This window comes from Salvelinus fontinalis, chromosome 4 (assembly GCF_029448725.1).
Source record: "Salvelinus fontinalis isolate EN_2023a chromosome 4, ASM2944872v1, whole genome shotgun sequence".
Taxonomy (NCBI): Eukaryota; Metazoa; Chordata; class Actinopteri; order Salmoniformes; family Salmonidae; genus Salvelinus; species Salvelinus fontinalis.
The window spans coordinates 54920680-54946452 of record NC_074668.1 but is presented as its reverse complement, the minus strand read 5'-3'; the positions used below and the strand labels follow the sequence as shown (position 1 = coordinate 54946452).

Genomic DNA, 25773 nt, shown 5'->3' with positions numbered 1-25773 from the left:
ACCTTTGGTCTTTGATCAGGTCTTGACAAGTTCCTGCTTTTTGCCCGAAGGACGGACATCCGACGAATCAGCTTCGACACCGAGGACATGTCGGATGACGTCATCCCGCTGGCCGACGTACGCAACGCCGTGGCACTGGACTGGCACGCCGAGGAGGGCTTCATCTATTGGACGGACGTCACCACCGACTCCATCAACCGGGCCCAATGGGACGGCTCAAGGCAGGAGGTCAGTTCCTCCCAATATTATTTCCCATATTAGTTAGTCATTTAGCAGATGCTCCTATCCAGAGCCACTTACTGTACAATGGAAGGTGCATTCAACTAAAGTAAGGGAGACAACAACCACCCATCAAGATCATTACAAGTACAGTAGCTAGTATTAGAGAAGAAAACAGTTTAGTGTTATAGTGATGGATGTTTGGTCTAATCCTTGGTAAGATACAATTGTTTTGGGGAATCACTTTAGCTGATGAGATCAGTCCCTTGCACTTTACTTTTAACCAAATGTCGCCACCTATTGATGAGAGTCTGGTATCACAGTTCATTTTACAGCTGTTTTGACTTTTTTGCATTGGGGGAGTACTTCAATTAAGTTACTGTGCTGTGTTGAAATGAGTTGTTATTGTGTGTGTCAGGTGGTGGTGGACACCAGTCTGGAAAGTCCAGCCGGTCTGGCTATTGACTGGGTGACCAACAAACTTTACTGGACCGACGCAGGTAAGAAACCTTACCTGTACCCGTGTTCAAGATTTAAATGACTATAGGGTAGTGGTACAAACGGAAATTTGTACCACTGTGTATCATGTCAGCTATAGACTACCTGGAAGTCTTTTTTGACTAGTCTTTATTGAGTCATTTGTTGTACAAACAATAATTAATTGTGTGAGTGTGTGCGTGCGTGCTTGTGTGTGTGTGCGTGTGTGAGATCAGGTACAGATCGTATCGAGGTATCTAACGCAGACGGGAGCATGCGTACCGTTCTGATCTGGGAGAATCTTGACCGACCCAGGGACATCGTGGTTGACCCAATTGGAGGGTGAGTCAGAGGTCAAGGGTCAATATCAGGCGTCAGCTATCCAATGACACCCCTGAGAGTAGTTTACAGAGTAGCATGTAAACACACCTTTTTTCCCAGCAGTCCAATAGAGTCCTCCCAAAAAGTTAGGGCTGCATGGACTTTGTTGTTTACCACTGACACCTAATCTGAACATACAGTATAGAGATGAATTGTGCACACCACATACATGTACAGTTTACTGATGCATGATTTTCCCTGAGTACCATAGATATATGTACTGGACAGACTGGGGTGTGAGTCCTAAGATAGAGCAGGCAGGGATGGACGCATCCAGCCGTATCGTCATCATCTCTTCCAACCTGACATGGCCTAACGGACTGGCAATTGACTACCAAACACAGCGCCTGTACTGGGCCGACGCCGGGATGAAGACCATCGAGTTTGGCAACTTTGATGGCTCAGACAGACAGGTGAGGTGGTCTTGAAGGGATAGTCCTTTCAAGTTTTAGCTTATTTAAAAAAAAAAAATGTGTATGTTGGATGGGTATTTAATCAAGTGAGACTTTTTACTCTGTGAATCAGAAGACTGGCTAATATTGTTATTCCCCCCGCCCCTCTCCCCTCCATTGGTGTCCAGGTGTTGATTGGCAGTCAGTTGCCCCACCCCTTTGGGCTGACTCTGCATGAGGAAAAGCTCTATTGGACAGACTGGCAGTCCAAGAGCATCCAGTGTGCCAACAAAATGACTGGCCTGGGACGACAGACACTCGCCGAGAACCTGGAGAACCTCATGGATATTCACATGTTCCACCGCTACCGCACCACCGGTGTGTGTGTGTGTGTCTGTTGTGTGTGTGTGTGTGTGCCCTGTTGGCCCTCTGAGTATTTTGTGACAAGATACTAGACCCCCAACACCAGGTCCAGTGTCCCTCCCTGTCAGTTGCGGGATTAGGGGCCAGGTAAACTGATCCTAGGTATGTGGTTCACAGGGCAAAAAGCACCTTGGGCTCATACCAGGCTGAAGCAGCACTGATAAGTAAGGATGTCAAACGTTCAGCCTGCTGCACAGACCCCATTGCCATGGAGGCTCTAGTCTAGAGTGCACGGTTAAATTGTGTTTGAGATCATTTTTAAACTCTCAACTGTTAAATGAGTGAGACATACATGTCATTGTTGCAATAGTTTGTGAGTGGGCAACATATACTATCATCTTACGTTTTCATCTTGAATAATTATATATTGCGCTCTCTCCCCCCTCTGTCCCTCACTCTCTAGTGCGGACACCTTGTGCGGTGAATAATGGGGGCTGCAGTCACCTGTGTCTGTTGGCTCCACCCACAAAAGGCTCCAGCTGTACCTGTCCTACTGGCATCAACCTTCAGCTGGACGGAAAGACCTGCACACACGGTAGCATAGCAACAATATCCTATTATTATACTACCAGCACCCATTGTACAACAACCCATGGTACATTAGATGTTTTGGTGCCTCTGGGGCAATTTAGACACCTGATTGAGGACCTTATTACTGATGAATTTGTTTATGTTTTATGAACTTGTTCGGGCTTCTGTTGCATTTTGTATTTTCTGAAATTCAGGGCTCTTTAAAAGAGACCTTGGTCTCAGTATGACTACCTGGTAAAATAAAGGTTTAAAACAAAAAAACAAGAGCAAAACAACACTATACCACATATCTCATCACTTTAACACAATTAACTACAGAGATATTGATAACAATGGTTGATTAATATTAAAAAAATATTGTCTCATCTTGAATTAAAGGAGAGGGAAAAAATACATAGTTTAGTATTTTGTTCATTAGTACGCTGTTGATAGGGTCCCAACATGTGTGCATGTCAGCAGTAAAGTTTTCAAGATGGAGCACTTTCAGGAAAAATCTTACTGTGATAGTAATGTGTTTTGCATTATCGTCACACTCTTTTCTTTGTACTCTATCTTGAAAACGTTACTGCTGACATCCCTTTAATTACTACCTTCACCGTCAAGGCCCAAGCTGAGATACAGTATTTACAGCCCGTTGATCCTTAAAGAATATCACTTACAAATGCCTCATAAGCTTAGTTCTACTGTATAACCTCATCATAATCCAAAATATAAGGTGGTTTTATTCCATAAAACCTGTACTCTCCATACTGACAGTGTTGTGTCCTGGTTGTAGGGATGAGTAGTTTCCTGATCTTTGCACGGCGGACTGATATCAGGATGGTCTCTCTGGACATCCCCTACTTTGCTGATGTGGTGCTGGCTGTCAACAGATCCATGAAAAACACCATCGCCATCGGAGTGGACCCTAAAGAGGGTGTGTATGTGTGTGCGTCTGTGCGTGTGTTTCAGGTTTTCTGTCATCTCAGTGTGGTATGAACACGAAAATGAACACGAAAATAAAAATAACACGAAAATAAATAAAAATGTATCCAATCTTTCAGACCAGACATTTCGCTTGAAAGGGCTTCATCATCAGTGTCCTTTGACAAAAAAGTGTCATTTTTTAATTGTGATCTGAATGTGCACCTGTGGTGGTCGGTGCCATTTAAGATAAGGGAGCAAGACATTTTTTTCAATGAGCATGGCCTTATTTCTATTACAGTGTATTGGATGACTGTAATTCATATTTCATTCTTTCAGCTCAATTTAACATCGATAGGTTTAGGCTACTACATGATACAAAAATGTTACCAACAGCCATCATGAGGTTGCTACAACGTATCCTACGAATGCAAGTTTACCACACATAGGTCGAGATAAATGTTTTAGTAATCAAGGTGACAGACAGTGAATGACGCATTCAATACTGCCTTGCACACTACTTCCCTACATCTAGCTGATCTAGGGTGTAATCATTTGTCTAGCAGTTGCAAACGAAAGTTTCTATTGGACAAATTCAGGTATGTTGATCCCCCGTTTCGTTCTGTTTGCTTCTGTTTTAGAAACGTTTTTCAACAGAATCGGCAGAATAAATACACCCCTGATCACCCGCACACACAGTTCACTTTCATAGCAGCCACATACAAACAGCATGATCACTTTGCTCATTGTATAATTATTTCTCTCATTTACGCTGTCTTCCTGTCTCCTTTTCCCTTCACTTGTGGACTTCATTGCACAACACATTAGCTGTCTGTGACCGGGCGACAAAACCTTTCCAAGCCAAACCTTCATACCATTAACGCTAATCGGTACACACAGTCTACATCGTTGTCACCATATTAGCTAATGTCATAGTCAACATAGCTAATAGAACTAACGCGTTAGTAAACCTGCTACAATCACGCAGTTTATCAGTTACACTGGGCCCCGGTGGCAATACATTTATAAAACCAAAAGCTTATCTTGATTTGGAAGAGTTCCAGTGTTGGATAGCCATAGCCAGCAAGCTAACATAGCATCCCTCTCTGTTTGAGCCGGGTGTTTAAGTAGGCTAAACTAGCTAGCTGCATTCATTAGCTGAGAAAGTGAAAAAAAATACAACAAAATATAGCTAGCTCGCTCTCTCTCTCTTGCTTCTCCTTCATTTATGAAGAAATATATTTGTTCTCTAATCCTTTGATTGGGTGGACAACATGTCACTTCGTGCTGTAAGAGCTCTGATAGGTTGATGGGCGTCCTCCGGAAGTTGTCATAATTACTGTGTAAGTCTATGGAAGGGGGTGAGAACCGTCAGTGTTCCCAGAGGAGGACGGAATCTACTGTAGCTGTCCTCCGGCTAAACCATGGCACTACCCCAGAGAGTACTGTTGAGGCTACTGTAGACCTTAATTTAAAACACACTGTTTTGCAATGATTATTAAAACTATTAATTATTAAAACTATTAATTAAAAACTATACTAACTATATTCATGTCACTGGTGACGTAAATATAGTTAGTATACTTTTTTATCTATAATGGATAACTTTTTAATGCTTCACTATTTCAATTTTGATGAACTTCATTGAGGAGGATGATCCTTCCCTTCCTCCTCTGAGGATCCTCCACTGATGTGGAGGCTAAACAGTGACTAACCAGTTTGTCTTTGTAACACGTGGTCCCATGTGGCTCAGTTGGTAGAGCATGGCGCTTGCAACGCCAGGGTTGTGGGTTCATTTCCCACGGGTGGACCAGGGTTCAATTCCCACGGGGGGACCAGGATGAATATGTATGAACTTTCCAATTTGTAAGTCGCTCTGGATAAGAGCGTCTGCTAAATGACTTAAATGTAACCTTGATGTGTGTGTGTCTACTGCCCCCTGCAGGTAAAGTGTACTGGTCAGACAGCACACTGAAGAAGGTGAGTAGAGCTAACATCAATGGGACGGCTCATGAGGATATCATCGCTACAGGTGAGGGAAATAATCAATCAACTTAAAACATACAGTATCTGAATCATATTACAGATAGGCTAGTGTCTTTTTTGTCTATCTGCTGTATTACAGAGGAATATTAATCTATATTGTGAAACAAATGACCTGTAGCACTGAAATATTTCAACTTCTATTCTTCTACATACCCTTCTCTCACTTCCGCTAATCCTCTCCCTTCTCCTTAACTTTATATAATTCGCTCCTTTCTTCCACTCTTTCTTTATTTATTTATTTTCTTCCTTCCTTCCTTTTTCCTCTATTTTTCTCTCGCTCTCCAGGTCTGATGACCACTGATGGTCTGGCGGTGGATGCGGTGGGTCGAAAGATCTACTGGACTGACACCGGAACGAACCGAATCGAGGTGGCCAACCTGGACGGCTCCATGAGGAAGGTTCTGATCTGGCAGAACCTGGACAGCCCGCGAGCCATCGCCCTCTACCACGAGATGGGGTAAGGATTTAGAGTTTGGCTAACAGGTTCACTGTGCACAGCAGTGTGTTTAGCTCAAAGTTCTGATTTTGCACTTGTTTTTATATTAAAATGTAATTTATACTATCAATGTACTGAATAATCATATGCAGACTGTGAGAGTTAGTTCCTGTGTGTTTTAGGTTTTTAGGTATTTTTGTTTGTAGGTCAATACAAGTTGACCCGTCGTGAATTACACCCCAGGAATTTACTTTCTAGACAGCCTAGATTGGGAAATAGTTAGCCCTCCTTTGTCAGTCTTCTAACGACTTCCAGTGTGACATTCATTTCTCTCTCTCTCTCTCCTCCAGGTATATGTACTGGACAGACTGGGGGGAGCATGCTAAGCTGGAGCGGTCAGCGATGGACGGCTCGGACCGTTTGGTTCTGATCAGTAACAACCTAGGCTGGCCTAACGGACTGGCCATCGACAGTGCCGGCTCACAGTTACTGTGGGCCGACGCGCACACAGAGGTCAGTCGCCCTGTCCGAAAAGCTAAAGCAGAGGTCAACCAATCCTGAGAGCTACAGATAGTGCAGGCTTTTGTTCCACAGCTGGGTCATGTTTAAAATAGGACACACCATAGCAAAAGCATTTTGCCACTGAAATGACAATTCTGTGTTCTTATTGGAGAAGAAGAATGGAGAATCTTCAATAAACCAGGACTAGGCTTATTCTGTGTCTGGAAAACCGGCCTATTGAGTCAGTGAATTAACAAAGTTTTTCCCTCCCGTAGCGCATCGAGGCGGCAGACCTGAACGGGCTGAACCGCCGTACCCTGGTATCCCCGGTTCAGCACCCGTACGGTCTGACCGTACTAGGACCACACATCTACTGGACCGACTGGCAGAGCCGCAGCATCCAACGGGCTGACAAATCCACCGGCGCCAACACCATCACCGTACGCAGCAACCTGCCAGGGCTCATGGACATACAGGCCGTGGATAGAGAGAAGCCACTGAGTGAGTGTATCAATGGCACACTGGCCTCGGAACAGCAGAGAGGAAGGTGTGGGTAGGGGTTCGCATTGGTTTAACCTCGTCCCCAGGCTATTGCGCATGTCGCATAAAAGCCTGGTACATCAACCATTCAAAGTTGGCCTTAGTGGGAGTGACCATAGAATTATATGGGAGTGACCTTACTTGTGATCATTTCATTTTAGAAAATCACACACTGCAAACAATCTGGGAAGGTTGTTTGGTTGGTGTGTGTTTGGAATTGCGTGGCACTTACACGTTTGCCGTCCTCCCTTTGTCCCCTGTATTTTCTATTTATTGTTAGTCTTCCCTCTCTCACTTCACTTTCAATGGAATCAGTTGCCTGTATGTAATGGGAATGTAATGAAACCCATAAATATGCTGCTGCTACCCTATTTGTGTACCTGCAACAAAGGTTTGACTTGGTTTGCTTCTTTCTCTCTCTCTCTCTTACACCCCCCCCCCCCCCCCCCCCCTCCAGGTTTCAATAAGTGTGGTAGAAGGAACGGGGGCTGTAGCCACCTGTGTCTGCCCCGCCCCAACGGTACTTCCTGTGCCTGTCCCACCGGCATCCTCCTCAAGGGGGACGCCAGGTCATGTGACGACTCCCCCGAGACCTACCTGCTCTTCTCCAACCGGGTCAGCGTGCGACGTATCTCCCTGGACACAAATGACCACACGGACGTGCATGTGCCCGTGCCTGAGCTGCACAACGTCATCTCACTGGACTACGACAGCGTGGACGGGAAGCTGTACTACACAGATGTCAGCCTTGATGTTATCAGGTATGCTAAAAAGACACGCTCACACACAATATACACTGAGTGTACAAAATATTAGGAACACCTTCCTAATGTTGAGTTGCACCTCCTTTTGCCCTCAGAACAGCCTCAATTCATTGAGGCATGGACTCTACAAGGTGTCAAAAGCGTTCCACAGCGATGCTGGCCTAATGCTTTCCACAGTTGTGTCAAGTTGGCTGGTAGTGGATCTCTACACCAAATAGATTGTTACATCTCATCCCACGGATGCTCAATTGAATTGAGATCTGGTGACTGGGCAGGCCACTGCAGTATGCTGAATTCACTGTCATGTTTGTGGAACCATTCCTGGACAATCCTAACCTTGTGGCATGGGGCAAAAATCTATTAGCAGATGGATACACAGCTGCCATGAAGGGATGTACCTGATTGGCAACGATGTTCAGAGATCCTGTGGCATTCAAACGTAGCTCCGCTTTTATCACGGGACCCAATGTGTGCCATGAAAACACACCCCACACCACCACCATCAGCTTGCAATGTTGAAACGCAGCATGAAGGATGCCTATACTCATGGGGTTTTCCAAATACCCTAGTCCTCCCATCAGCGTGAAATAACAGGAACCGGGATTCATCAGACCAGGCAATGTTTTTTCAACTCTCTAGTGTTTTTGTCCCTTAGCCCACTGCAACCGCAGTTTCTTGTTTTTTGCTGAAATAAGTGGAACTCTGCAAGGTCATTGGCTGCCATACCCAATTCGTGTCAAGGTACAACGAGTTGTGCATTATTTGATGGGTCTTTGTTGACCAATGTTGTACCGGACTGATAGTTGACTAACTGTAGTCCGTCTGAAAGAAGTGGAACTCTTCAAGGTCATTGGCTGCCTTACACAATTCGTGTCAAGGTACAATGCATTATTTGATGGGTCTTTGGAGACCAATGTTGTACTGAACTGTCAGTTGACTAACTGTAATCCGTCTGTTGCGCTGCACAATTAGTTTCTGCCTCCTTTGTCCTCTTTCACCAATGATCTGTTTTCAACCACCGGCCTGCTGTTGGCTGGATGTCCTTTGGGTGGTGGACCATTCTTGATACACACAAAACTGTTGAGCGTGAAAAACCCAGCCGTGTTGCAGTTCTTGACACACTCCAACCGGTGCGCCTGGCACCTACTACCATACCCCGTTCAAATCTTGTGTCTTGCCCAGTCACCGTCTGAATGGCACACATACACAATCCATGTCTCAATGCTTAAAAATCCTTCTTTCACCTTCATCTACACTGATTTGAGTGGATTTAACAAGTGACATCAATAAGGGATCATAGCTTTCAACTGGATTCACCTGGTCAGTCGATGTCATGTAAAGAGGTGTTCTTAATGTTTTTTATACTCAGTGTATACACACACACAATAAATACACCCTTACTCACACACACATGCATGCATTCCCACACATGGGGTTCATCCTTGTCACTGTCACTTTTTCTTACTATTTGGGGTTTTAACTCTTTGCAATTAATCTATTCGAGCAGTAGGATTTGATTTAATAAATGATATAACTAATTGATTTGCTGATTGATTGATTCATTGTTTGACTTAACTTCTCCTGTGCTGGTCAGACGTGTCAACCTGGATGGTACAGGGATGGAGACAGTGATAAGCCAGGGTCTGAAGACTACTGATGGTCTGGCTGTGGACTGGGTGACCAGGAATATGTACTGGACGGACACAGGTCGCAACACCATCGAGGTGGCTCGACTGGACGGGACCAGCCGCAAAGTACTAGTCAACAACAGCCTGGATGAACCCAGGGCCATCGCTGTGTTTCCCAGCAAAGGGTAAGAGGGGGGAGAGGAGGAGGGATAGAGGGGGGGAAAGTGTTAATGTTGGGGGAAGAGGGTGGAAGGGTATAGTGGAAGAGATTGGTTTTGTGGGCGTTTGTAAGTGGGTTTGTGTGTGTGTGGGGCGGCGGGGGATGCGGGAACTGGGTTGTCATTGTTTCATTGGTCTCCCTAGGTACCTGTTCTGGACAGACTGGGGTCACATTGCTAAGATTGAGCGGGCACACCTAGACGGATCAGACCGTAAAGTTCTGATTAACACAGACCTGGGCTGGCCCAACGGACTCACACTGGACTACGACACACGCAGGTTAGAAAGAGAGAGCGAGAGAGTGGAAGGGAGGGGGATGGAGACAGGCAGAGAATGGGGGACTGACAGACAGAGATAGAGGGAGGGAATAAGGGAATGACAGACAGATACAGGAGAGAGACGGAGTGGTGGAGAGGGAGGGAAGAAGGGAATGACAGACAGATATATAGGAGAGAGCGAGGGATTGGTAGGGAGGGAGGGAGGGAATAAGGGAATGACAGACAGAGATAAAGAAGAGAGAGCAAGGGATTGGTAGGGAGGGAGGGAAAAAGGAAATGACAGACAGCGATAAAGAAGAGAGAGCAAGGGATTGGTAGGGAGGGAATAAGGGAATAAGGGAATGACAGACAGAGATAAAGGAGAGCGAGGGATTGGTAGGGAGGGAGGGAAAAAGGAAATGACAGACAGAGATAAAGAAGAGAGAGCAAGGGATTGGTAGGGAGGGAGGGAAAAAGGAAATGACAGACAGCGATAAAGAAGAGAGAGCAAGGGATTGGTAGGGAGGGAGGGAATAAAGGAATGACAGACAGAGATAAAGGAGATTGAGGGAGTGGTAGTGAGGGATAGAGGGAGGGAATGACAGACATAGATGCAGGAGAGAGAGGGAATGGTAGGGAGGGAGAGGGAGAGCAGGTTAGTGTTTTTCATAATAAATCTTGTTCTGGAGGCAGCCTTGCAGAGTGGTCACTAGCTGGCACAGCCATAAAGTCATATAATCTGCCTAGCCTTAACTCGAACCTTAACCCTAATGCCTAACCCTTAAATTAATTTAACTTTAAATTAAGACCAAAAAGCAAAGTTTTGTTTTCATGAATTTTTACAATATAGCCAAAGTTGACTTTGCAGCTGGCCCATCTAGCAGAAACTGCTCAGTTCTGCCTCCAGGACAAGACTCATCCCAATAAATGTCAACCTACAGAGGAAGCGGGAGGGAGAGTGTGACAGACAGGGAAAGAAAGACTGAAAATATTAGGAACTAACAGCATGTTTAGCAGATCTCAGTCGAGAAAATCTAATTATTTTCTGCAGAACATTCTGTTTTGTGTACAGGGTTCCCACAGGTCCTTGAAATCCTTGAAGGTTTGTGAATTTGAGAGAAAAAAATCAAGGTTATTGAAAGTGCTTGAATTGATATAATTTATGCATGAATAGAAATGTAAGGTATTTCAAAAACATTTTTTAACTTAAAGTCAGTAATAGGCTTACGTTCAACTGTCTGCATGTGTCTCCCGTCGTCTGTTCGTCTTTGTTTCACGTGCCACCTGCCTCGAATGTGCGACGGTCACGTGCGTGCATGAGTGATTGAAGTCGAATGATCCAGGTTAAACAGCGGCAAGCAAGCGAGAAACCTAACAGGCTGACCACACTGCTCGCGTCGCGTGCGCGAGCGTTGCAAAATACAATCTATGTTATTCAATTATTTCACGCACAATGCTCGCGAGCGTCTGTGTTGCCAAGGGCTAAAATAGAAATCAGTTATATTTCTGATGCAGATCGCGCTGCAAGTCCTGCCTCTCCATCTCCTCATTGGCTTATAGAAGCAGGTACCCACGTGCCATTTCTCATTGGTTATACCCACGTGGGTGACTGAAAGACAAACGAGGTCAGTGGCGGGAATGCACCTAATTTATGAAAGTTGCCAATCGCAATATAAAGTCAAGAGAAGAAAAAGCCTGGAAGGAAGAGAGATGACTAGAAACGATTTATGTGTGGATTAATTGGCGTAGTAGAGGACCTTGTGCATTTCAGGTAAAATAACAACTCAATGTTTATATCCCAGGACATATTAGCTAGCAACAGCAAGCTAGCTAAATAGGCCACATTAGCTAGCAAGTGCAAGCTAACTAGCTAAGTTGCCATACATGTTTCATGCTTTTTGACCTGTCCCCAAATTAATATAATTGGTTCAGAGTTTGTTTTGATATTTTAACCTGCGTGTTGTGATCGCGTTTGGTGTGGGGGGACAAAATTAATTTATGCACGATGGCACACGCTCGCAGCCAGTTTGGCTTCCGTGTAACGTTAAGCGAACCTTCAGCTATGCCGGGAAAATGTAAATTCCAGGACTCGTGGCTCACCAAAGACATTTACAAAGACTGGCTTGTTAAAGATCAGTGGGACATCCATATGGCCCGATGCAGAGCCTGCAGAAAATCAATTAAAGTTCACGCCATGGGCGAAGCAGCTGTGACGAGCCATGCTGCTGGAGCATCACACAGGACGGCCATCTGCAAGTTTAAAGCAGGTAGGTCCTACCCCTGGTAACATGTAGAAAGGAATACAACAACCATACTTAGTTATTAAAGTTAATTAGTTAGCTAGATTATTCCGTTTCTTCTTCATTTCTTCATGGTTGTGTAAATGAACTTTAACATTACAGAATTATTCAGTCAAATTAACATTTTCTATGTTGTTGTTAGCTAACGTTATCTAGATGTCTGTCAGTTCTCCCACAGAATCAAACCTGTCAATAGTGCTAGCTTGCTAAAGTTTGCTAATTTGTTAACGTTACGTTAGCCAACTTGCGGCAAGCAGAGCTGGACAGTGAACATTTGAAATAAATGACGTTAGCTAAAAGATTACATTTAGTTAAAGGACGTTCACTAGAGTTGTTAGTGACAACATTTCATGACTAATGCTAGCTAACATTAGCCAGCTAGCTAATCATTCATCAGACGTGGACACTTATTTTCTTACAGCTCCCACTCTATTGAACTATGTGGAAAAGTCATCATCTACATCACCACCTAGACAATCTTCAATCTTCTACCACAGTCACCACCTCCATCATAACTGGCGTTCCCAAAGAGGACACACTGAGGACTGAGACATTGCGGTGTCTGAATATGATGGGGGTGAGTGGCATAGTTTATAAACCTGTAACATTAAATAATTTTTAGGAACATGTTATGTTTGTTTTCATATTTCATATTCTCTCTCTGTGACACACACAGGTTCACACACAGGCTAGAAACAGAAATAAGTGTTTGGTTTCAATCTTCTTCTTTTTTACTCTTAGGTGTGCTGTTCTCAGCGATGTTCCCAGACAGTGCAATAGCCAAGACCTTCGCATGCAGGGCAACAAAGTCCAGCTATGTGTGCATAGCTTGGCTCCTCATTTCAAGCACTTGTTGTCTAAAAAAAATGTCTGCTGGGGAGGAGGACTATGTACTTCCCTTTGATGAGCCTTAACAGAAACACACAGTCAAAGCAGTGTGACTTTCACGTCCGTTTATGGGATGGGGACAAAGTTGTGACGAGATTTTATGACTCTAAATGTATGGGACATGCGACTGCATTGGATCTTAAAGCGGTCTATAAGAAGAGCACCGAAGATCTACCAAGGAAAACATGGTTCAGATCTCCTGGATGGAACAAGTGTAAATCGGTCATTTTACTCAAAGGTTGAGAAGGCCCTCCTAGATTTTAATGTACACCTTATAAACGTTGGCAGTTACCGTCTCCATATTGTACAAGGAGCATTTCAGAAGGGAGTGGAAGAAACAGAGTGGAAAGTCGACAGTGTACTGCATGCTATGTACCAACTTCTGAAGGATACTCCAGCCCGCAGGGAGGACTACTTTAACATCTTTGGATCATCAGATCCCCCAATGCCACATAAGTTTTGCAAGACAATGTGGGTTGTAAATGCGCCCGTGCTTGAAAGAGCTTTAGAGATTTTACCCCATATGGCAACATACGTGAAGGCTTTAGAGAAGAGATGTCCAAATCCAGGCACAAAGTCCTTTTGAGGTTATTCAGGAGGCCGTTAAGGACCCTCTCATGACAGCAAAACTGAATTTCATCTTGTCAGTGAGCAAAGAAGTGACACCATTCCTCACACGCTTCCAGACCAATAAGCCCATGGTGCCATTTCTCTCTGTAGACTTGTTCTAGGTGCCTAGGAGCTTGATGAGCAGATTCATTAAGCCAGACCTCATGAAAGAAGCGAAGACCCCAAAAGTACGTCTTGATGTCGAGGTGAGCCAGTCATCCAATCACATCCTCACAGGTCGACTTGGGCTTTGTTACTCAAAGAATTTGAGAGACTTGTCCGCTGGGAAGAAAATTGTACAGAAAACATTGATGGACTTCAAAGTCGCTTACAAGAAGTGTACGCTTACAACTGTTAACAAATTTATTGAGAAATCTCCATTGAAGTACTCTCTGGTCTCACATCTGTCTTTCTTGGATCCAAGGGAAATGGAAAGATGCCGTGTACATCAAAATTGAGGAAGGCCCTGACCTACCTTGTAAATAGTCATCGGGTGAAGGAAGAAGATTGTGACGACATCATTTGACAATACTCACATTTTATTGATTACATTGTCCAGGCCCAACACTCTGCGTTTGAACTTTGATCCTGTCCAAGACAGCGTGGACACATTTTTACGAGTATATGTCAAAGGACAACGAGCTCAGAAATCAAGGAGACTTTGCCACCAACTCCTCGGACTGTCTTACACTCACCTTGCATCTGCAAGATGGAGCAAAACACTACTCAATGAGTAAGTGACCAAAAAAAAAAGAAAAGCTAATGACCCAAAAAGGCCAACAACCCCAGAACACAATGGTCTGGGAAATGTTTTATTGGGTAAAGGTTTTATTTATTATTTATTTATTCATTTTCATCTGATCTTTTATTGTTGTAAAAACATTTTATTTATGGTCATGTGTTTTTGTTTACTTAAAAAAAAGCTTGTGTTTTTGCTCTGCGACATGTTTCGTGTTGTTAAGCTGGTGCTAATGAAATAAACGAGGAGTTACTTAGCTCTTCAACTCGTAAATAAGTCTCTGTCTCTATCGCTCAACTTACACACTATACTGTTTTGCTGTGCTGTGTTAGAGAAAGCAAGAGACCACATAGTCTGCCATCACTGTAACACAGCACAATTGAGAAGTGTTCACGCAGTTCTCTGTGAGCTTCTGTAAAGCCTGCTAGCTCTCATTATAAAAATTATCAGTGTTGTAACAGTAATTAACCTTGATCCGTGTCTCAAACTATGCCATGTTGGGTCCTTGAATTTGAGGGAATTGTGCCTGGAAAGTCCTTGAAAAGTCATTGAATTTGATGTTTAATGTTTAAGAAGGTGTGGGAATCCTGTGTGTAGTAAATAATAGTAGAGTACAGGAGTTTTCTGGCCTCTTGATGGACAGCTTTGATATCATTTCCTGTTAAATCCCTCTCGTCTCTGTCTAATATCTCTGTAAAGTATTTTGCCTAGTATGTATATGTACTATGAATGTGTGTGTTTAACTCATGCGCGTGTGTGTGTGTAGGATCTTCTGGGTGGATGCTCACCTGGACCGCATTGAGAGTTCCGACCTAAACGGAAAGCTCCGTCAAATCCTCGTCAGCCCTGTGTCCCACCCCTTCGCCCTCACACAGGTACCCCCCCCCAGCTGTCAATCAACCACCTGACCCCTCCCCCTGGCTGCCACGTCCACTCACTTTCTCTCTCACTCCTCCGCCACTCAATTGTTTGTTCACTGCCTCACTTGCTCTCCCTCCTGCTCCACTCATACTGAACCATAAAACTGAACCATTCTACTTCCCTCCATCTCTGACCTTCATTTTCTTCCTCCCTCTTTCTCTTCCTCGTCTGTGTTTCTTTCTCTCCTCTCTTTTTCTCTACCTTGTTCCCCCAGTTGAAGCCGGTGTCCTCCCCTCTAACCCCTTTCTCCCGACTCTCGCAGCAAGACCGTTGGATCTACTGGACGGACTGGCAGACTAAGTCCATTCAGCGTGTGGACAAACACACTGGCCGCAGCAAGGAGACGGTGCTGGCCAACGTGGAGGGCCTCATGGACATCATCATAGTCTCGCCACAGAGGCAGAGCGGTAAGGGAGCAGGGAGATTTTGCCCCTAGACGCTGATCTTGAGTCATTTTAGCATTTTCCCGATTAATGGTTAAGGTTAGGATTGGGGAGGGGAAGCTGATCCTAGACCTGTACCGAAGGGGAAACTTCACCGAGCGGTAAGTTGCCCCTAACTACTGATACCGGTTCAAGTATTAGTTAATCTTCTTATGGTGTAGGTTAGAATTGAGGGTAATCTGATCCAAGATGATTAGAGACAGATTCTACCTTCAACCCCCATTGTGGAGTCGCCACAGTGACTGAGTGGTAGCGAGGCATTTCGGGGATGTTTTTTATAAAACATTTTCAACCTTTCTCCTTATACTGTTGGTTCCAATCAAGGATGGATATTTACAGTGTGTGTTATGTAATACATGCCTTGTTTAGAGCGGAGGTAAACATTTTTGTTTTACTCAACAGTAAAAGTGTTCAACATTGTATTGCGAATCTCTACAAACTCTTCTTCATCGGACGAGTACACCTGCTATAAAATCGCCGTTAAGCTTAACCTCTCTGGGATATGTGGGACGCTTGCGTCCCACTTGGCCAATAGCCAGGGACAATGTAGAGCATCAAATTAAAAAATAAATTAAAAAAATATATAAAATCAAACTTTCATTAAATCACACATGTAAGATACCAAATTAAAGCTACACTCGTTGTAAATCCAGCCAACATGTCAGATTTCAAAAATGCTTTTCGGGCGAAAGCATAAGATGCTATTATCTGATGATAGCACAACAGTAAACAAAGAGTGTAGCATATTTCAACCCTGCAGGCGCAACACAAAACGCAGAAATAAAATATAAATCTTGCCTTACCTTTGACAAGCTTCTTTTGTTGGCACTCCAATATGTCCCATAAACATCACAAATGGTCCTTTTGTTCGACTAATTCCGTCCATATATATCCAAATTGTCCATTTAGTTGGCGCGTTTGATCCAGAAAAAAACAGCTTCCAATTTGCGCAACGTCACTACAAATATCAAAAAAATTACCTCTAAACTTTGCCGAAACATTTCAAACTACTTTGTAATACAACTTTAGGTATTTTTAAACGTTAATAATCGATCAAATTGAAGACGGGTCTATCTGTTATCAATACAGGAGGACAACAAACTAACGCTACTTTTCTAGTCTTGCGCAACTCTCAAACAGTACACATAACGTTACATTGATTCCAGGTGGCCGTACTTCTTCATTGCACAAAGGAATAACCTCAACCAATTTCCAACGACTGGTGACATTCAGTGGAAGCGGTAGGAACTGCAAACAGGTTGATTAGAAATCTAGTATCCCAATGAAAACCCAATGAAATCCCAATTTAAAAAAAATCTGAAGGGTTAGTCCTTGGGGTTTTGCCTGCTACATAAGTTCTGTTATACTCACATACATGATTCAAACAGTTTTAGAAACTTCAGAGTGTCTTCTATCCAAATCTACTAATACTATGCATATCTTATATTCTGGGGATGAGTAGCAGGCAGTTTACTCTGGGCACCTTATTCATCCAAGCTACTCAATACTGCCCACGTTCCCAAATAAGTTAAGCATGAAATATATGTTAGTCACAGCCGTGTATATTCCCCCTCAAGTCAACACCACAACGGCCCTCAAGGAACTACACTGGACATTATGCAAACTGGAAACCACATATCCTGAGGCCACATGTATTGTAGCTGGGGATTTTAACAAAATAGATTTTTTGGAAAAAGCTACCAAAGTTCTATCAACACATTGACTGTAGTTGCATAGGAAAATCACTAGACCACTGCTACGTGCCTTTTCGAGATGCTTGCAAGGCCCTCCCCACCCTCCTTTCCGCAAATCAGATCACGACTCCATTTTTCTCCTCCCTTCCTTATAGAAAGAAACTCAAACAAGAAGTACCTGTGCTAAGGTCTATTCAACACTGGCGTGACCAATCGGAATTCATGCTTCCAGATTGTTTTGATCACGCAGACTGGGATATGTTCCGGAGAGCCTGAGAATAACATTGACGTTTCACAAACACATGACAGAGTTCATCAGGAAGTGTATAGGGAATGTCACCCACAGTGACTATTAAAACCTACTCAAACCAGAAACCGTGGATCGATGCCAGCATTTGCGTAAAACTGAAAGCGCAAACCTCCGCATTTAACCATGGCAAGATGACTGGGAATATGGTTGAATACAAACACTGTAGTTTTTCCCTCCGTGAGGCAATCAAACAGGCAAAACGTCAATACAGAGACAAAGTGGAGTCGCAATTCAACGGCTCAGACACGAATCGTATGTGGCAGGGTCTACAGACAATCACGGATTACAAAGGGAAACCAGCCACGTTGCGGACACCGTCTTGCTCCCAGACAAGCTGAACATCATCTTCGCCCGCTTTGAGGATAACACAGTGCCACCAACGCAGGCCGCTCCCAAGGACTGTGGGCTCTCGTTCTCCGTGGCTAACTTCAGTAAGACATTTAAGCGTGTTAACCCTCGCAAGACATGCCGGCCCAGACGGCATCCCTAGCCGCGTTCTCAGAGTGTGCGCAGACCAGCTGGCTGGAATATTTACGGACATATTCAATCTCTTCCTTTCCCAGTCTGCTTTCCCCACTTGCTTCAAGATGTTCCCCATTGTTCATGTACCCAAGAAAGCACAGGTAACTGAACTAAATTACTATCACCCCATAGCACTCACTTCTGTCATCATGAAGTGCTTTGAGAGTCTAGTTAAGGATCACCTCACCTCTACCTTACCTGACATCCTAGACCCACTTCAATTTACTTACCGCCCCAATAGATCCACAGACTAGGCAATCGCCATCACACTGCCCTATCCCATCTGGACAAGAGGAATACCTACATCAGAATGCTGTTCAGTGACTATAGCTCAGCCTTCAACGCCATAGTAACCTCCAAGCTCATCATTAAGCTCGGGGCCCGGGATCTGAACCCTGCCCTGTGCGACTGGGTCCTGGACTTCCTGATAGGCCGCCCCCAGGTAGTGAAGGTAGGAAACACACTGCCTGCCCTCCAGGACACCTACAGCACCCGATGTCAAAGGAAGGCCAACAAGGACATCAGCAATCCGAGCCACTGCCTGTTCAACCCGTTATCATCCAGAACGCGAGGTCAAAACAGCAATCTCAAGGCCATCAGACTGTGAAATAGCCATCACTAGCCGGCTACCACCCGGTTACTCAACCCTTCGCCTTGGAGGCTGCTGCCCTATATACATAGACATGGAATCACTGGCCACTTTAATAATGGAGCACGAGTCACTTTAATAATGTTTACATACTGCTTTACTCATCTCATATGTATATACTATATTATATTCTACTGTATTTAGTCAATGCCACTCCAGCATTGCTCGTCCTAATATTTATACATTTCTTAGTTCCAGTCTTGTACTTTTAGATTTGTGTATTGTTGTGAATTGTTAGATACTACTGCACTGTTGGAGCTAGGAACACGAGCATTGCGCTACACCCCCAATAACATCTGCTAAGTGTGTGTGTGACCAATAAAATGTTATTTGATTTTATATGTGCTGTTGTGAAAATGCCACGAGCTTAACAGGTTAATGTAAGCCTTTTCTTTTCCATGCAGGCACTAACCACTGTGGGGTGAATAATGGAGGATGTACTCATCTCTGCTTCGCTAATACAAACAGCTTTGTCTGTGCCTGCCCTGATGAACCAGACAGCAGGCCCTGCTCCACAAGTGAGTTTGTGTGTGTGTGTACTTGCATGCGTGTGAGAAACAACTTATTTTGATAAGCAACATTCCAGTTTTGTGTGTGATCTGTTTACGTATCTTTAAAACACCTATCATTGTTCCTCTGTTTAGTCTCAGGTTATGTGCCAACCTCACCAGACAGAGAGACCACCAGCACCCCAGCCCCTAACAAGATCCCCAAAGCCTCCACAGACACGCCTCAGCAAGGACCCCCACTGATTAAGTATGTCAACTACAGGCCTGACATTTTACCTCATTGGCCATGACTTGAAGGGATCCTATTGATACATAATGAGTGCTGTCTGATATGAATATTGACTAAATACATTGTATCACTATGCTTTACATTTATATCTTCAGTTTGTGAGAAAGTATATGCTCAGTTTGATGGTAAAGGTTTTTTTACATCCCGTTTTGTAGCTGCACAGGCAAGAGCCTGAGTGTGGAGGGCTGCTTAGAGAGCAACGTGGTGACGGCTCCTCACGGTAAGATAAAGATCTGTCAGCTTCATCATCATCATCATTATCATGATTATTACCCTCAGTAGCATCTTCATCACACTTTGCATTATCATTACTATCATCATAATAAATGATTCACTTTCAAATGTACAGTGTTGATTTTATAGGCTATATCTAATTGTTTAGATGTCAATACAGTGTAATCCAGTCATTGGTTGATGTTGGAGGAAAATGGCGCCGGAGGGGAGGGCTGCCGTTTTTATCGGCTCTTAACCAACCATTATATTTTGTTTGTTTTTTCGCATTGTTCGTAACTTGTTTTGTGCATAATGTTGCTGCTACCGTCTTTTATGACCGAAAAGAGCTTCTGGACATCAGAACTGGGATTACTCACCTCAAATTGGACGAAGAGTTCTTCATTGAGTCGGACACCCGACCAGGCCCAGATCCCCGTGATTTGCTGGTAAAGGAAACAGAGGTTTCGCGGAAAGAGATCAGGGTGCCTTGTGAGGATCACGTGACGAGTGGCTAATCTGCCCTTGCCTTCCATCCTGCTAGCTAACGTTCAATCGCTGGAGAATAAATGGGACAAACTGAAAGCACGTATATCTTACCAACAAGACATTAAAAACTGTAATATCTTATGTTTCACCGAGTCGTGGCTGAATGGCGACATTAAGAACATACAACTGGCGGGTTATACACTCTATCGGCAGAACAGAACAGCAGCCTCTGGTAAGACAAAGGGCAGGGGCCTATGCATATTTGTAAACAATAGCTGGTGCACGATATCTAAGGAAGTCTTAAGGTTTTGCTCGCCTAAGGTAGAGTATCTCATAAGCTGTAGCCCACACTATCTACCTAGAGAGTTTTCATATGTATTTTTCATAGATGTCTACATACCACCACAGACTGAGGCTGGCACTAAAACCGCACTCAATGAGCTGTATTCCGCCATAAGCAAACAGGAAAACGCTCATACAGAGGCAGCTCTCCTAGTGGCCGGGGACTTTAATGCAGGGAAACTTAAATCAGTTTTACCTCATTTTTATCAACATGTTAAATGTGCAACCAGAGGAAAAACTATTCTAGACCACCTTTACTCCACAAACAGAGATGCGTACAAAGCTCTCCCTCGCCCTCCATTTGGCAAATCTGACCATAACTCTATCCTCCGGATTCCTGCTTGCAAGCAGAAATTAAAGCATGAAGCACCAGTGACTCGGTCAATAAAGAAGTGGTCAGATGAAGTAGATGCTAAACTACAGAACTGTTTTGCTAGCACAGACAGGAATATGTTCTTGAATTCTTCCGATGCCATTGAGGAGTACACCAAATCAGTCAATGGCTTTATCAATAAGTGCATCGAGGACTTCGTCCCCACAGTGACTGTACGTACATACCCCAACCAGAAGCCATGGATTACAGGCAGCATTTGCACTGAGCTAAAGCGTAGAGCTGCCGCTTTCAAGGAGAGGGACTGTACCCCGGAAGCTTATAAGATATCCCGCTATGCCCTCCGACGAACCATCAAACAGGCAAAGCATCAATACAGGACTAAGAACAAATCATACTACACCAGCTCCAACGCTCGTCAGATGTGGCAGGGCTTGCAAACTATTACAGACTACAAAGGGAAGCACAGCCGAGAGCTGCCCATTGACACAAGCCTACAAGACGAGCTAAATAACTTCTATGCTCGCTTCGAGGAGAGCAACACTGAAATATGCATGAGAGCATCAGCTGTTCTGGATGACTGTTTGATCACGCTCTCCGCGGCCAATGTGAGAAAAGACCTTTAAACTGGTCAACATTCACAAAGCCGCTGGGCCACAAGGATTACTAGAATGTGTGCTTCGAGCAGGCGTTAACCAACTGGCAAGTGTCTTCACTGACATTTTCAACCTCTCCCTGTCTGAGTCTGTAATACCAACATGTTTTAAGCAGAACACCATAGTCCCTGCACACGAGAACACTAAGGTAATCTGCCTAAATGACTACCGACCAATAGCACTCACGTCTGTAGCAATGAAATTGCTTTGAAAGGCTGTTCATGGTTCACATCAATAACATTATCCCAGAAACCCACTCCAATTTGCATATTGCACCAACAGATCCACAGATGATGCAATCTCTATTACACTCCACACTGCCCTTTCCCACCTGGACAAAAGGAACACCTATGTGAGAATGCTATTTATTTACTATAGCTCAGCGTTCAACACCATAGGGCCTTCAAAGCTCATCACAAAGATAAGGACCCTGGGACGAGACACCTCCCTCTGCAACTGGATCCTGGACTTCCTGATGGGCCTCCCCCAAGTGGTAAGGGTAAGTAACAACACATCTGCCATGGTGGCCCCTCAGGGGTGCGTGCTCAGTCCCCTCCTGTACTCCCTGTTCACTCATGACTGCACGGCCAGGCACAACTTCGACACCATCATTACGTTTTCTGATGACACAACAGTGGTAGGCCTGATCACCGACATCAGCCTCTCCCTGAACGTGATCAAGACAAAGGAGATGATCGTGGACTACAGGAAATGGAAGACCAAGCACGTCCCCATTCTCATCGGCGTGGCTCTAGTGGAGCAGGTTGAGAGCTTCAAGTTCCATGGCGTCCACATCACCAACAAACTAACATGGTCCAAACACACCAAGACAGTCGCGAAGAGGGCATGACAAAACCTATTCCCCCTCAGGAGACTGAAAAGATTTGGCATGGGTCCTCAGATCCTCAAATGGTTTTAAAGCTGCACCATCGAGAGCGTCCTGACGGATCGTATCACTGCCTGGTATGGCCACTGCTCGGCCTCCGACCGCAAGGCACTACAGAGGGTAGTGCGTATGGCCTAGTACATCACTGGGGCCAAGCTTCCTGCCAATCAGGAACTCTATACCAGGTGGTGTCAGAGGAAGTCCCTAAAAATTGTCAAAGACTCCAGCCACCCTAGTCATAGACTGTTCTCTCTGCTACCGCACAGCAAGCGGTACTGGAGCGCCAAGTCTAGGTCCAAGAGGCTTCTCAACAGCTTCTACCCCCAAGCCATAAGACTCCTGAACAGCTAATCAAATGGCTACCCAGACTATTTGCATTGCCCCCCATTCTATGCTGCTGCTGTTATTATCTATGCATAGTCACTTTAATAACTCTACCTACATGTACATATTACCTCAATTACCTTGACACCGGTGCCACCGCACATTGACTCTGTACTGGTGCCCCGTGTATATAGCCCCACTATTGTTTTTTACTGCTGCTCTTTAATTGTTTGTTATTCTTCTCTTTTTTTGTTGGTATTTTCTTAAAATTGCCTTGTTGGTTAAGGGCTTGTAAGGAAGCATTTCACTGTAAGGTCTACACTGGTTGTATTCGGCACATGTGACAAATACAATTTGATTTGTTCATCTGCAACGCTTCTTTCACAGGGGAGGGGCTTCATATCAGCTATGTGATTGGAGGAGCGTTGACCATTCTGGCCATCCTGATAATCATCACTGCCTTCATTATTTACAGGTAAGTCCTCTCTAAATACTCAAAATTTCTGTCATTTGACATTTACATTGTAGTAATTTATCAGACGCTCTAATCTAGAGCAATTTATTGTTAGTACATTCATCTTAAAGTAGCTAGGTGAGACAACCACATTAGTCATATTAAGTCAAATGTTCCTCAATTAAGAAGTCATCAACAAAGTTAGTGCTAGTAATAAAAATAATATGTACATTACCGTTCAAAAGTTTGGGATCACTTAGAAATGTCCTTGTTTTTTTTAAAGAAAAGCACATTTTCTGTCCATTAAAATCTAATAAAATTCATCAGAAATACAGTGTAGACATTGTTAATGTTGTAAATGACTAGTGTAGCTGGAAACTGTGATTTTTTTATGGAATATCTACATAAGCGTACAGAGGCCCATTATCAACAAGTTAGCTAATCCAACTTTATCATTTTAAAAGGCTAATTGATCATTAGAAAACCCTTTTGCAATTATGTTAGCACAGCTGAAAACTGTTGTTCTGATTAAAGAAGCAAAAAAACTGGCCTTCTTTAGACTAGTTGAGTATCTACATTAGACCTGTGACATTTGTCTGTTGTGGGAGCTAACCTAGATTGCCACCCCATGGACAGTTTTATCCAGTGGACTGTGTGTACAATGTCTTGTCCCATATTTCTATCCTCAGACACAAAAAATCCAAGTTTGCTGACCCCGGGGTGAGCAACCTGACCTACAGTAACCCCTCATATAGGACGTCAACGCAAGAGGTCAAGATTGAGACCTCTCAAAAACCGCCCATTTACAACCAGCTACGATATAAGAAAGAGGTAACTACCCAGGCCTATTTAGTATTTCAAGAAAATGACAACAGAGTGTTGGTTCTAGCTAAGCATTTTTTCATGTGCAAGCATTTGCAGCAGATATTTTTCTGGACGGTCTAAAGCATAAATGTGAAATCACGATTTGAAGGTGAAATGGAAATGTATGTTATTCTCATATAATAACATGCATCCGTTGCACTAGTGCAAATGTTTACTGAATCTGGGCCTTATCTCTCACTTCAGACTCTGATGAGAATAAGAAAGTACCTCATGTTTTAATAGAGTAATGGATACATTTGATGTGAATCCATTGGGTTTCTGTATGCCTATTATGACCGGGTTTCAAAAGGTATGGCTAGGAGTAACCATTGAGACAAATACTAGTTTTCAATGTTTGTCTCTATCTCCTATGCTGTAGATAGATTGCTTTACAGTAGTTTTATTATAACCAAACATGAAGAGGCACTCATCTCTCTTTTCTTCTCTTCCCCTCTCCTTCACTGCAGCTCTCTCATCCTTACAACAGCCTCTCTCCTTTATTCTTTTGACCTGTTTTGTCCTGCGCAGAGGTAGTCACACACCATGGGGGAATCCCCCCATCAATCAACCTATCACTGTATCTCTCACTCCTTTTGTCTCTTTCTCTTGTCCCCACCTTCACCTAGCATGTGTACATGCTCTCTCTCTCATGTGTCTACTATTGTTCCTCTGCTCGGTCATATATGACATCTGACTCTTTCTGATGACTGACTTTACTAATGATTTTAAAAATGTAGAGACATACAGTGCCTTCAAAAAATGTTCACACCCCTTGACTTTTTCCACATTTGTTGTGCTGCAGCCTGATTTTAAAATGTATTAAATTGAGATTGTGTGTCACTGGCATACACACAATCAAATCAAGTTTTATTTGTCACATACACATGGTTAGCACATGTTAATGCGAGTGTAGCGAAATGCTTGTGCTTTTAGTTCCGACAGTGCAGTAATATCTAACAAGTAATCTAACAATTCCCCAACAACTACCTAATGCACACACATCTAAAGGGCTGAATGAGAATATGTACATATAAGTATATGGATGAGTGATGGCCGAGCGGCATAGGCAAGGTGCAGTAAATGGTATAAAATACTGTATAAACATGTGATATGAGTAATGTAAGATATGTACACATTATGAAAGTGTCATTATTTAGAGTGCATTGTATAAAGTGACTTGTGATGTGGCCAGTGATTTGGGTCTCAATGTAGGCAGCAGCCTCTCTGAGTTAGTGATGGCTGTTTAACAGTCTGATGGCCTTGAGATAGAAGATGTTTTCAGTCTCTCGGTCCCAGCTTTGATGCACCTGTACTGACCTCGCCTTCTGGATGATAGCGGGGTGAACAGGCAGTGGCTCGGGTGGTTGATGTCCTTGTTGATCTTTTTGGCCTTCCTGTGACATTGGGTGCTGTAGGTGTCATGGAGGGCAGGTAGTTTGCCACCGGTGATGCGTTGTGCAGACCGCACCACCCTCTGGAGAGCCTTGCAGTTGAGGGTGGTGCAGTTGCCTTACCATGCTGTGACACAGCCCGACCGGATGCTCTCTATTGTGCATCTGTAAAAGTTTGTCAGGGTTTTGGGTGACAATCCTAATTTCTTCAGCCTCCTGAGGTTGAAGAGGTGCTT

At 43.9% G+C, this 25773-nt stretch overlaps 1 protein-coding gene across 3 annotated transcripts in view; it reads left to right on the top strand.

Annotated features, from left to right (window-relative positions):
• LOC129854014 (low-density lipoprotein receptor-related protein 4-like) overlaps positions 1-25773 on the top strand; it is a 221259-nt gene that overhangs the window by 178452 nt on the left and 17034 nt on the right. Inside the window, exons 17-38 of one of the 3 annotated variants that reach the window (XM_055920609.1) lie at positions 20-228; positions 638-719; positions 933-1038; positions 1289-1490; positions 1658-1847; positions 2296-2427; positions 3199-3339; positions 5272-5358; positions 5658-5829; positions 6159-6321; positions 6585-6810; positions 7307-7610; positions 9208-9426; positions 9605-9739; positions 15020-15128; positions 15389-15581; positions 19197-19310; positions 19437-19548; positions 19746-19810; positions 23216-23303; positions 23972-24113; positions 24614-24676. In XM_055920609.1, coding sequence (XP_055776584.1) covers positions 20-228; positions 638-719; positions 933-1038; positions 1289-1490; positions 1658-1847; positions 2296-2427; positions 3199-3339; positions 5272-5358; positions 5658-5829; positions 6159-6321; positions 6585-6810; positions 7307-7610; positions 9208-9426; positions 9605-9739; positions 15020-15128; positions 15389-15581; positions 19197-19310; positions 19437-19548; positions 19746-19810; positions 23216-23303; positions 23972-24113; positions 24614-24655 — 3233 coding nt within the window. In that variant the 3' untranslated portion in view covers positions 24656-24676. The remainder of the gene's footprint in view (positions 1-19; positions 229-637; positions 720-932; positions 1039-1288; positions 1491-1657; positions 1848-2295; positions 2428-3198; positions 3340-5271; positions 5359-5657; positions 5830-6158; positions 6322-6584; positions 6811-7306; positions 7611-9207; positions 9427-9604; positions 9740-15019; positions 15129-15388; positions 15582-19196; positions 19311-19436; positions 19549-19745; positions 19811-23215; positions 23304-23971; positions 24114-24613; positions 24677-25773) is intronic. The other 2 variants (XM_055920608.1, XM_055920607.1) reach the window with 2 other exon arrangements.